At 42.5% G+C, this 13847-nt stretch overlaps 1 protein-coding gene across 2 annotated transcripts in view; it reads left to right on the forward strand.

The window, feature by feature from the left end:
* Nucleotides 1–13847, forward strand: part of CHCHD7 (coiled-coil-helix-coiled-coil-helix domain containing 7) — a 101814-nt gene that overhangs the window by 58257 nt on the left and 29710 nt on the right. For both annotated transcript variants that reach the window (XM_086965766.1, XM_086965767.1), the window contains exons 3-5: nucleotides 3304–3355; nucleotides 4511–4575; nucleotides 13237–13335. In XM_086965766.1, coding sequence (XP_086821892.1) covers nucleotides 4522–4575; nucleotides 13237–13335 — 153 coding nt within the window. In that variant the 5' untranslated portion in view covers nucleotides 3304–3355; nucleotides 4511–4521. The remainder of the gene's footprint in view (nucleotides 1–3303; nucleotides 3356–4510; nucleotides 4576–13236; nucleotides 13336–13847) is intronic.

Genomic DNA, 13847 nt, shown 5'->3' on the forward strand with positions numbered 1-13847 from the left:
CAATAAACTTTTAAAGATTTATCTCTTGGATCGCTTGGTGTCTTTTAGAGGTCGTGCATAATTTTCCATATATAGTTTTCCCCTTGTTTGTCTTGCGCTGCACTTATGATTTATTTTTTTTATTCTAAGGGAAAATATGTGAATCAGCCTTTTGGCTTGCTGCCTGCCTCTTTACAGTTTCTGGGATCTCCTATGGTGAATTCTAAATCCCAACCATGTAAGGGGTCTAGAAAGTAAAGAAGTAATTAAAGACGGAAAGATAAGTTGTGATTGTTTTCCTTTCCCTATAGGGATTCTTTAGGACTTAGTTGGCAGTACCAAGGCAGTTTCTTAATTTTATATCTAAAATGCACTAGGGATTCTTTAGGACTTAGTTGGCAGTACCAAGGCAGTTTCTTAATTTTATATCTAAAATGCACTAACCCAATATGGTTTGACACTAAAAGTACTGCTGTGGACAGACTAAATAAAAAGCAGAATGAAAAAGCCAAATGATCCTCCAGAGTGAATCTCAATGGAAAGGTGTTCCAGGTTTTGGGCATAAGGTGACTAAAGGACTGTCCACCTAGGTGCATGTCCTTTAACCAAGCCACATCAAACAGAAGGTGCTAAGATCTCAGGAGGTGTTAGGAATGTAGAGAACTAGAAGTATGTTTAGGCCAGATTTTTTCAGACCATTAAAAGATCCTGTGTGTGATGCAGAGAGCCTAAAAGCGCACTTGCTGTTCATCTGATAACCAATATAAGGAATACTATGCCACTTTTTAAAATCATTACTGGAGACTTTGGCATATCCCTGCTGCACTTAAACTGCAATATCGGGTCTTCCTAAAAGGAAGCAAATTAATACAGACCATCCCGACCAGTTCCTCCCTCACAACCAATAATGCTTTTTCTGTCCTGCTACTACCAGAAACAAGATTGCATATTCCCCTAGCACCTTATCATACCCCTTGCAGTCAATGTGAGATTCCATTCTCTTACACACTGTGGCCAGGGAAAGGGCCTCAAATGGATCTATAGCTTGCGCCATTGTCTGTCCATATCTAGGCTCTTTTATTTCTTTAAGCAAAGATACAGTTCAAAATTGCTAAAAGCAGCTTGGAAATATAGCCTCCAGTGTCCATAGATTTTCAAAGTTCGAGATAGTGTTTGATAGAGTGTGTTCAAAGTTCATAACTAGTTTGGTTAGAGGGGGGGGGCTTTCTAACACTGCGTAGGATTAAAGATTACTGTTGGATTTGAGTACGGCCTTTGGTACAGTGTCCCACTCTATCCTGACGACGGACAGACTGAGATCAATTGGTTTGGAGGACACCTCCCTCGCGTGGTTGATGCCATTTCTGAAAGCAAGGTCATTCCAAGTATTTTCGACAGATTCTCGGTCTGAGTCCTGCATTATGTCCTCAGGAGTACCTCCAGGTTCTGCACGTTGTTTAATCTTGATGTGGCGGGCATATTTTCACCTCCAACAAATCAGCACTATGATCTCTCAATACTTGTGTCCTTGGATGCTTCTTCCATGCTTTATGGGGCTCGTTGGAGCACCTGCTGCCCTTCCTTCCGGAAGAGACTCGGAACACTCTTGGCCGGTTGGTACAGTAAGGGCAGCAAACGGCTAATCTGATAAATTGCTGTGGTTTGGACTCTACTGATTCTGTAGGTCAGGCCAGGTCTTCAGTAGCAATATATCTGTGTGCCTGGTTGGACACCTGTTGAACAAACTTTAACTAGGACTAAGACCTTTCTAGTGCATTGGCACTTTTTGCACTTAACCTTTTTTTTACTATGCATTGGCATGAAGGTTCCTCAAGTTCTTTCTTAAGCTATGACTCTGTGGACATTGGGTATCAAGGCCCACCTAAGGCTGTGTTCAGATGGCACCACTGCCTCGAGTTGACCATGGTCCTGTTGGACTGTCCTTGCTATTTTCTTTTTCTGTACCATCCCTGCGAGGATGGTATTTCTTGCCCTGCGTGGACAGCCACAGCATATTACAGTTTGGTTGTTCTTCAGATTTTGCCATCTGACTCCTCATTTTTGTCGGTGTTGTGGCCAAAACTTTCATCAAAGGGATTCTTTCCAGAAGGCGCCTCCCTTGCATGATATAGTTCTATCTTTTAAAGGATTGGTTTCTGAGGAGGCTGGGGTCTCCCTTACTATCCTTTTTCTGAAGGTTCTTTTCTCTCCTCATAGGATGTGTTAAGGATTCTATCCCTCTGAGGCCCTTTATACCATTTCCAATTTATTTATGAATTCCATCTGCTTGGAGAAATGTTTTCTTCTTTTCTCCCGCTCTTCCTTTGGAGGATGGGGGTTTGTTTTCTGCTAGTTGTGATTACATTGTGTCTCCGTTGAGTCATTTCTTGCTGACCCTATTCGAGCCGGTCTCTATCAGATGAATAGGTTACTTACCTTTTGTAACCCCTTAACTGGTAGAGACGGGATCTAACAGCAGATTCCTTATCCCCTTCCATGCTGATGACGGAACCGCTCCGTCATCAGCTACAGTTGAGCTGTGCTGATGACGGAGCGGTTCCGTCATGGCCCGGCCGCCGCGCCTGCGCAGCGCTGATTTCGCGCCTGCGTTCTAATGAGCGGGGCGGGTCATGACGGAACCGCTCCGTCACCAGCATAGCTCAACCGCGGCTGGTGACGGAGCGGCTCCGTCACCAGCATGCGGCCGCCCCGCCCCTTTAGCGCTGCGGCGGAATAGCCGCCGCAGCGAAGGGGTTAAAGACCCACCCATCCTCCTCGCTCTGTGAACCGTAAAGTCCTGTTACCTAAAAGATTCCTACTGTGGCATTCTGATGCCCTTCTTTAGGACTTAGTAATTGTTTGACACAACAAGGTCTCTTTTTGGCACACGGTTTCCATAGGCAGTTTCTAAAGTGGCTCCGCATTGTTGGAGCACAAATTAGTCCCAGAAGAAACTGATATCAGCATATCAGGGAAGGGCTTAAATGGACTCCGATGTCCTATCTGGAGGACTAGGTTGCTACAGTGTCACTCTACGTCCTCCACCAACATCACTAACATGCAGAGGTACTGCTGTATAAAAATTTCCGGATCCAGTCTGACTCCTGGGGATTATTCTAATTTCAGGAATCTGCAATTACCAAAGGTAAGTATGTTTTTCATATGTTCTAGAGCTTAAGATCGTTAGAGAGTGAAGAGGGTGGGAATAGAAGGGTTCCTCATTCTGCTCAGGCCATAACCTACCCTAATTGGAATGTGATTATTGTACAAGCTCATTGAAAATGCAAGGTCGGTTATGTCTTAATCAAAACTATTGTCTTTCAGGGACGACTTGTACAAGACTGCCACTGTGAGGACTGTTTGATCACTGCGTCAAGTGAGTTGTATATAGGTGTTACGAATGCTTTTAATTTCATGCCACCTCTTGGAATAATGGCTATATTGTCCTTCATGTTCCTTCCTATTTACCAGCATGAATGAGCAAATGACTGGTAGGGTGGAATTTTTTTGGGTCCGCGTGTTCTCAGCTGTAAGATATCCCAATCGTATTCTTCCAGAAGTTAAAACATGATCTGCATGAGCTTTGAATGAGCATCCTTATATGCTGGCCTAGTTTAACTACGTGACTTATTCCATGTTTTTGCAAATACTTGCCTCTTTAAATGTTTAAATGGCATGATGGGTTTTAAAGTGACCTCAGCTCTGTGAATCTGCTTTGCTGGGTTTCTGGGCTGCAAGTTACACAAAGACCTTCTCAGTGTGCTGTGTTAGTCTTTACCAGAGTTTGCCTAAAGCCTGATAGAGAGCAGATATTCTCCTGTTTGGGGTTGAGAGGACTGACCATGTTTTAGACTGATCACTGCCTGTATATATAATTGAATATCTTTTAATTCAGTTGACCTTTCTCCATTGGCTGCTTTTTATTCTGGGTTGCAGCAAAAAGGCTATATCTGAGCGCTTATAAAATCTGTTTGTACAAAGTCTCCCATTTCTGCTAGGTTAAATAGAAGGAAACTAGAACACAGATTCCAACCCAAAAGAAACATTTCTTGCTTAACCATTGTCAAATGTTTAGATAAGTAGCCTTGTAAAATAGAATTGGTTTGGAGCATACCGGATACAATAATTATTTGGGGCAATTTACTTCATTCCTCTGTACGTCAGTGGAACCGGTTATCCCCATATCCTTCGTAGCCTTTTTGTTTTTCATGATTTAAGTATATAAATTCCACAAAGGGGGCTTCGATTCAGCCAGTCTGCATCTGGGTATGGTTAAGAGTGGAATTTTGTGAAGCTAATAAAAAATAATTGTCTATTTTAGATCCAGCATTACCTTGAATATCAAATAGAATAATCTGGTATTATTGAAGAAATGAGGACACTTTTATTATAATCCAAACTCCTCAAAGAAAACCATTTAGCAGTGGTTGCGTCTTTCTAGAATTAATTTGTATCAGTAAAAGTACATTATTGGTATGTTCCAGTATTAAGTTAAATGACAGTAATTTGAATATTTTTTTTCTATTCAAAGGATAACTTGGAATGTCTAAAAACGTGAGGACTATGAGAGACATTGATCTAAATCCCTGTTTAGAGGTATGAAAATTAGAAATATTACAAGCTATAATCTTTAACACATGCTTATTTGATAACTTGGTGCTTCGCTTAAAATCCAACAGCAATAATACTGCCTAGGAAATTAAAAACTATTATTGAGTTCAATCCTGTTTAACATCCTTTAACCTTATGGTTACAGTGCCTTTTTTCTCAATCCTATTAAAACATGAATGTCTGAAGTAGGAGACCAAGTAATTTGCACTAGCTATTTCTGATTCACTGCTTCTGTCTTCCCTTTTTAAGTATGTTCATTTGGAGGGGGAAGGGGCTAAGCACGAAATGAGTAAAGACCAGTGGAGCTTCCTCACATAGACTGGCAGGCAGTAACAGTAACAGAGCATGGACTGTCCATGAACTAACTTGATAACAAGGAGGAGCTGGTTCAGTCCAGTGCTAGATTAATACTGTCGGAGGGAGGGGGCGGGAAGGCTGTTCTGTGGCCCATGGGTCCTCACCCCTGGTCTTGATCCACATAGAGTACCTGTATGGGATTGTCTAATATTCTGTGAGGGTAAATGTATGCTCCTGTATGAAGGAGCATCTACTTCTGTGTGGGTGGAAGACTGCATGCTTGGGATAGTGTGCCATAGTATGTTCTAGAGTTCATGTATATAAGTGGGTAAACTTCTACATGACTTAGCAGAAGTGTTTACTTTCTACTTCATCTTGTACCTATAGGTTTCAGACCTTGAACTCCCTTCTGTCATCACCAATTACTCTCATCACTAACCAAACAAATTTCAAGCACATCTCCTGAACCTAGAAATGAATGTTGGCGCCTACTCCTGCCTGAATCCACTGCTAAGTGTGATTTATAAGGCGCCTGGCTTGATTGAACGTGACCAACTTTGCTTTTCAGTGTGTTGGATGGTGGTGTCTATTCTACTAGCATATCCCTGACCAGGCTGGAAATTGAAGAGGCAAACAAAAAAAGCTACACACCTACAGGCCTTTGCTACATGTTAAGTTAGTATGAATTTGTAGAGCGCACGTTCACCCTGGGGTTTCTTGGCGCTGTGTACCGCTGGGGAACCCGTCCTGGCTTTCCCTGTGAGATGGTCCCTATTGGGCATCCCCAAGGTGAAGCCAGGCATCCCGGCAGCGAGGGGGCCGTTGTGGAGATTAAGCAAGCTATTGCCCAGAGTTGCAGCGTGGGATCCATGGTTAGAGAGCCACCGAGGCGAGATTTATCTAGCCCGCTGACATTGGTTCCGTACCCTGCCGCGTCGGGAATTGAACCCTGGTCCCCAGCCGACCTCTGCTTCTGGGTCTGCCGCCTCTAACCGGTGAGCCACACTTCTCCACTACATATATATCAAAACTTTGGAAAGATCTTCTTTATTATAGAAAATCCATGTTAGTATCTAAACTGTGTAAGCTATAACTTAAAGAGCAAATTTTAGGACAGACTAAGTAAATGTTTTAATATGAAAGAAACTTCCATAGTACTTTGGCTAGAGTTGAGGCGAAGGCGTCTTGACTTCTTGGAATGTTAAACCAACTAAAAGCAAAAGCTCTACGATCTGGTGTCTCCAGGTACAGTGCAAGTAGTGTGGGATGCAAAAGTATGTATGTTTGAATGCTCAAAGCTGTTGCATTTATGGAGGAGTTTGTGTATATTGGAGCTTGGAGGGAGAGGGGAGGCATGGTGGTTAACACCATTAAAATCTAATCGGGGAAGTTACTTCTGAAGAGCTATTTTAGGCTGTACAATCCAAATAGCAATTGGGGATACTTACATGGGAGTGGAAGACTCCTCCTGCACAGACCCTACTTATCCGTCTTCCATGCATGCAGCAGCCATTTCCCCTCTCCTGTGTGTGTGGATTAGAATCAGGGTTCCTTCAAACTTTCATAACAGTTTGCTGGAAAGCCCCCCCTAGAAGCCTAGACTGTTGGAGTACAATGGGGGTTGGGGGGGGTGTCTAGAATAAGTGAGATTATTCTAAGATTCCCAAATACTAACTATTTCCTCTACATTTTGGTGGGTATACCTCTGATCAGCTTCCCTTTCAAAAGGGTGGGGGATGCACAAGGGACCAACATCTTTTACTGGAGAGTAGTAGGGCAGGTGCAAAGGCAAAACCCACTGTGCAAAGTAGTTAAGTCACATTGTGAGTTTGTGCACGGCCTAACTGCAGGGCAGACCTTGCAGCCAGCCCCTCTGTGCATAGTTGAAGGCTGTGCACAGACCCTGCTGAATCTACTAGCTGCACAGTCGATGGGCATACGTAGCAGGGGGGGGGGGGTAGCAGCTCAGTGTTGGGCTCAGGGTCTGGACTGGCAGTAGGAGTTGGCTTCATTGAAAACTGGGCATATGAGCTATTACAAAAGGTTGTGCGCTACATGGCCTTGCCACACAAGGAGTTAGGTGCTGGGCCTAGATCTTTCAGCCAAACCGGTTTCCCAGCCTTTTTCTCCCCTTCTAATCTGAGAGAAGGCCACTGGGGATCATTGAAGGAGTGGTCCCCTGGCACAAGGCCAATCTCCCCACAGCAAGCAGCTCCACTTTTCTTCAAAACTTGAATATTTTATTAATCCTGATCGGCTACATAATCTGTTTGTGGTGTTTTTTTTTTTTATCCGAGGTTGGTACCCCAGTTCCAATAAACTAGTCCTTCTTTTAGGATTACCATAATGAATGTACATGCACGCTATTCATGTTCACTTTGAAATGCAAAAATAACTAGATAATTAACCACCATCTTCTATATTAAAGCCTCCATGGATACAATTTATGCAGCACTTTATCCTAGTCCCACACGAGCTCTGGCAGAAGCTTTTGTTGAGCCATGTCTCTGATATTATACATAGTTTCCCCTCTGGTTCATGAGGATCTCGTTCAAAAGGAAATCAATGTATTTGAATTTATTTTTAAGCATAACAAGAAGGGTGATACCATCTAGTTGTGGCTGGCATTCCCTGCCTCATTCCGAATATATAACAAGAGTAGACCGTGGCAGCCTGGGCCCCTTCAAACAGTAAGGTCTTGGACAGACTGCCCTGACTAAACCCCTCTTGTGACTGCCCTGAAAACAACACGTTGGAAACAGGTCATCTGCCACTTACATCACACCACAGGTCTTGAAGGGAAATTAAGGATCCAGGTTATGGTGGGAGCGACTGCAGCTTTGTGCTGGAATACAGGTAAGGTCTGTTCTCCAAGATATAGCATCAACTGCCACTAACCATACAGCAACCTTCTACTGCAACCCAGTATGTTATTGCAGTACCACTCTGTGCTATGGGTAGCAGTACAGTTGTGGTGCCCCCTTTGGTTGAAGTCTTGTAGAAACATTAAGCACCCAGAATTTACTCATGGATAGTCCACGCCATTGGGAAAGGGTGGAGCGCAATAAAGGACAGGTGAACCAGAAAATCCATTCAGGGATTATGTGGCACAGCTTTCCAAACTATGCAAGGCTGTTGGTATCTAAAAGTCCTTTGTACAATACCTTACTATGTGGATAGTGAGTCGAACAGTGAAGATGTACTCCATGAGCTAATCACTCTGTGGATACCAGTAATTACACTAAAACTGAGTACAGCACTGTACAAAAGCAGACCACTTCTGCTCTCAAAACCTAGCTACCCCTCCCATCACTTATTGACTGTATCCTTTGCTTTTGACTGTGTACAGTGCTTACATGGAGTAGTGTGGCTCAGGGGTTAGAGGCGGCAGACCTGGAAGCTGAGATCGGCCCTGGACCAGGGTTCAATTCCCCGCCTCGGCGGGTCTTGGGCTAAAAATTCCACGGACTCGATAATTCTCGCTCCGGTGCCTTCTCGACTCACGGGTTCACACTCTGCGACTCTGGGCAATAGCTTGCTTAATCTCCACAACGGCCCCTCGCGGCGGGATGCCTGGCTTTCACCTTGTGGATACCCTGCCGGGGCTATCTCACAGGGGAATACCAGGACGGGTTCCCTAAGCAAGCGCCGGGAAACCCACTGCGGGTAGCTGTGCGCTATATAAGCTCAAATACATTTACATTTACATTTTCATCTAGTTACGCTGTTCACAAAAGCAACCAGACAAGCATACATTAGTGACCACTTTGGGCCAGATATTAAAACAAGCATTTGCAATTCAATCGGTCTCTCATTTGTGAAAGTTGGAGCTCCAGGTGTTGAAAATGACAATGTTTTATACTTTTAGTTTTTTTATTTGCAGTGGAATGATCATATTTGCATAGTGCTATTGCCATTAGTATGACCCTGTGGCGCTGGAGAATCAGAAAATTAGAAATAGGCTATGAGGGAGAGGAGACGAGTAAAGTGCTGCATGATTAAAAAAAAAATATGCCGGGCATCTTGGGGATTTCCACCTCATAGTGAGGACCCTCACCGCTAGGATAAATGCTAGGTCCAAGAACTTTAATCGTACTTTTTGTTTCTTTGAGCGCTACTCCTAAGAAATATACTTGAACAATGGTTGAATATGTACAATTGCAAAATCCGTGAACAAACCATGCAGGAGCAAAAGAAAACAAGCGGGATGGAGGAGTGCACGGAACGGGCGCCCTCGGAATTCGTAGGACGAAATGCAAATGTAACAAATTTACTACATCACATCCATTAAGACGATTATGTGATCCATGCTGAAAGCTTCCAACGGCCTGAATCAATCAATCAATACAGGCTAAAATGTTGAACTACCAGTGGTGCTTCTCCAGGACGTCAGTGCTCCTCTATGGCACTGTCCTGCTGGGTAGATGCACAGTTGGTTATATGATTGAAACTAAAGCATTCTGAACAGGAAACTTAAGAGATGCAATTGCAGTACTGCCAAGAATGTTACGAGGGATGTCTCTCAACCAACTCATTCAAACCATGCCATGTTACAATGAATGATGACCGTATATTCCTTCTACAGTACATAGCCACAAACTGGATTACGGTTAACATTTGTGGAATATCCAACTAAATGGTGCTAACTGTTCTGCCTGAGGAGGGTGAACGTCTAGATGACCCTCCACAGCTGCACATTTCTGACAGCTGTTTATACAAAAAACAGAAGGCAGTAGGCTCAACCCAGTGATAATACATACAATGAAGACCGACACCAAATCCTACACACAAGATGAAAAAATAATACATAACCAAATACAGCAAACCATGCTTTCAAGAATAAAGGTACCAAATTATGCACAAATGAAGAAAGACACCAACCCTGCAAGAATAGGAGACCGCAATGTAGTAAAATGTGTTTTTGTATGCTAGAATTTTCCTAAATAATTTCTAATGGGGAAAAAAAAGTAATCAATTTAAATAATATTATGGCAAACCTAAAAATAAACAACCATTGCCAAAAATGTGAACTGTAAAAGGACTTTACCTTTGATGTAAAAAATACATGATCTAATAAAGTACTGATGCCATTCCTCTTGTGCCTTTAAAGCAGCACTACATTACTGTTATTTTCATAAGTAAAATGATAGAAGACAACGGCCATAAAGTTCTCAGACTGGCACTGCCCCATAGGATCCAGTCTAGAATTAAGTGAGGATGCCTCTACAGATACAAAGAAAGAGTAAAAGAACATGTACTATTTTGGACTTCACCAGCGAGATGTACTTCAGTTTCAGGGCAGAACAAGCCAGCAATATATTCAAGCAAATAGGAATGAAAAGATCTTTGTTACGCAACTCAATTGTACTCATTTTATTGACCTTGAAAGGACGAAAGGCTGAGTGAACCCTCAGAGATTCCTTGAAAGGATGAATGGCTGAGTGAACCTGCGTGGATTTGAACTTTTTACCATGAGGTCAAACACTGACCGATTGAGTCCACCGAGTCGCCAGAGTAATATGGCTTAACTTTTATTGCTTTACAAACACTCACCACCACCACCTCCTAATGCTGTAGTTTCTGCAACCGGTTATGCTGGAGAATGGGATACAGTATTGAAATAACCAGTTTGGTTAGCACCCAGGCTCTTATCCTTTGAGGAGGGAATGGAATAAAAAACTCTTCACTAGGTGCTCATTGTACTGATAAGGAAGGTTCCCCCACTACCATAATCTCTACTTTTCCATTTTGATCAATTCACTTCATCCAAGCTTCTTTAGCTAATAGTGTATATTGCTACAAACCTTAAATTACTTTATTTCTTTCACAGCAACAAACCCGACAGGTCCCTTTAAAGCAGCCAGTCCACGTCTCAAATACAACCAAGAACAATGCTTTGAGACCTGGTATGTGACGGCGTACCTTGCGCATGTGTAACTCACCCATCCAAAACAAATATTAGATTTGTCACTGCCCCATTTAACATAGACAGTGCAGTAATTGGAACCAAATAGTCAAAACTGTACAGAGAACAGAAATTACGATACATGTACACAAAAAATAATATAAGACCTAATGCAGCACATAATTAACACTATTAGTAGGATCTGATATTACCCCTGTATGTCAGTGAGCCATGACCCTTGGAAACATACAGAAGCCCTGATTTAGAGGGCTAGCACACCAATTCAACAGACACATGTGAAAACATATTCTGTACCACTTTATTTCTCTTGGAGTACACTGCTACCCGCGCAAATAAAACTCACTGCACAGTCCGCTTGTCTATTTTCAAATAATAGACATTTGAACCATGCCGCTTGTTGCTGCGCTCCTTATCCCTTGAGTCCTCTCCTCCTCTGCGCTGCAGTTGTCAATACAAGCTCTGTGACGCCCTACCAGCCGCATCCACTTGCCTCTCACTAGCCAGGGCAACCATATTATTTAAATAGATTGCCGAGGAGTTTGAACGCCCCGAAGCATCTCAACACACACACACTCAAGTCAGACCCAGAAGATAACCCTCACATATGGTGAGCTTCAGTACTCCGCAGTTGTAGTCTATGCACAGGTACCCGGCTAGCTGGCTCAGTTCGATGGACCAATATGCCCTCAATGTGCACCTCGTTTAGAGAGTGGTACCTTTTCCATTACCAGAACGGTTGCAGTACTATGGGAACAGCGTTAAAGGGTTGATACAGAACAGAAGTCGAGCACTGACCATCACCCTTGATCTGTCTTCCACTTCCTGGTCCGTGCTTCTTAGTCCTAGAAAAAGAAAGCGGACAAATGAAGACATTAACTACCTTGAACATCCAAAATTAATACCCAGCTTTATTTTGTGCACATTTTAAACGCCTACAGCTGGTTTTCAGCAGAATCACATGGCTACTGTCTGGGAAAGCGCCCCCTGCACGAGTCGCTGCAGCTTCCACATCGGGGGATGCCAGTGTTGCACAGCTGCGAGGGCTCAAATGCGCTGGCAGGCGGGACGCATTTTCTGTTTCTATTAAACATTCAAAGCAGTGTCTCCTCATGCTTAACATTAGGTACAGCCCAGAGAAAGGCGAACTCATAGCAGCATGGAACAACTAGGACAGGAAAGAGCACAAACGCCAACATTAAAGTATAATGTAGAGAATCAGATGGCTAAAAAAAGCCCAATCCCCCCCCCCCCCCCCCCCCCCCCCCTAACAGGGAGGCCAGAACCAAACCTATCTCCTACTGAAAACAGCCCAAATGACGCGGGACATCGAAAAGTGCAAAAATACTTGGGAAAAAAAATACAAGCAATGGAGTGGCAGGTACAGCATGAGAGGTAGCACTAACACAACTGTGACATTAAGAGGAGGTGGGAGGGAGGAATGCTATATGCACATGTAGACTGCTATGGTACCGAGGCTGAACACAGACAAATCGTAACAGAGCAGGAAACCAATAAGAAAATAGTCCCCCGAGAACATATGAAGAGCCATGGCGGAATGAGACAGTACGAAGTCCCTGCTCTGTGGGAGGAACAGAAGAGGCTATAAAATACTGTTTTACATTAAACTTTTACAAAAAGTGTGTACACTTAAATTTGCAACTCTATTATAATTTGTGTATGCAAAAAGTGCTGAGCAGCATAAAAAATCCTATCTTTGTGCTGTAAGACATTGAAACACATTTTTGTTTTCCCTCGTGACTATATACCCACATGCTTTATAGCTTTTGTCACTACTGTTCTACACAAGCTGTACCAAAACTGGTAGCCCTTGCGTTGTATGCTTTAGCACTTTAATGCTAGACCTATTTGCTTTGGTCAATGCTTGTTGGTCACAGGGTATCTCAAATGTAAATATCTCACCACTTTCCACTGCTAAGCAGGACACAGAAAACATTGTCCCTTTATGGAGGGGTTCTCTTGTTCAGCCCTTGAAGTCTTGTTGATCAATTACAAATGTGTCTAAACTCCACATCATTATGGTAGCGACTGCCTTGAAATAATTATTTTCCTCTCGAAAAAGTACTATAAAATTGTGATCAAATGAAGGAATATAAAGCAGCTGCTTCCAATACACAGTAACACCGGAAAAGGTAAATCCCCTGTTGCCTTCCAAATGAATTTTTATGGAACACTGCTTTTCAAGATACGGTCAGAGACATTGTGAAAGTGTGCTATTGCTGTGGATTATAATATCATTACTTTGTCAAACACAATAGTTCTTCAAAATTGAAGTATAGCGTTCACGTCATTCATATAGGCATTGTTAAAACAGAATAAAACTGTTCCATCAAGGCTTAGGAACATACCACATGGCTTAATTAAAAAAAAAATATTACTTTAACTTTTATTTGTTTTGTTTAAAGGAAACCGATGCTTCTAGCAAATGTATGGATGACAATAACTACAAGAAGGACCTATGTAACAATTTCTTTTTAAAATACAAAAACTGTAGAAAATTTTGGGTAAGTAGAAACACTTTATAAATCCTTTCAAGTAATCTAATTTTTGCAAACTGTAGGAGTCATGTTCAGTAGTTCATGCTGTCCTCTAGTTATAATGTGGCCTTAGGATTTTTGAAAGAGAACGTGATATGGCGTATGACCTGGTTTGGCTTAATGCAGTGATCTGTGCAACTTCCAAGTCCTTGCAGCTTCATCCGGCCACAAAACATTCATCTTTCAGTGTATATCGAATAAACATCCGATTGGTTAATAAGTTAATTTTAAGTATTCTTCATCAGCCCTTTTCACCAGGGCCTGATACCACTTAACAGCTCTAGAGGGAAAAAATAAAGGTACTGGTGCACACAAAATTCACTAACAAAAAACTCTAGAATAGCTATGACTTTGTTCTTCTGCTCTCAGATTCTTGTTCCAAAGCAGCAGCAGATACTGCAAATGGTTTCCTTTTCAGTAATATTTACATGAATCATGGTAAAAAGGCTAATCTCTCTCATGAGTCTCTTTCAGGGGTA

This window comes from Lissotriton vulgaris, chromosome 4_1 (genome assembly GCF_964263255.1).
Source record: "Lissotriton vulgaris chromosome 4_1, aLisVul1.2, whole genome shotgun sequence".
Classification (NCBI taxonomy): Eukaryota; Metazoa; Chordata; class Amphibia; order Caudata; family Salamandridae; genus Lissotriton; species Lissotriton vulgaris.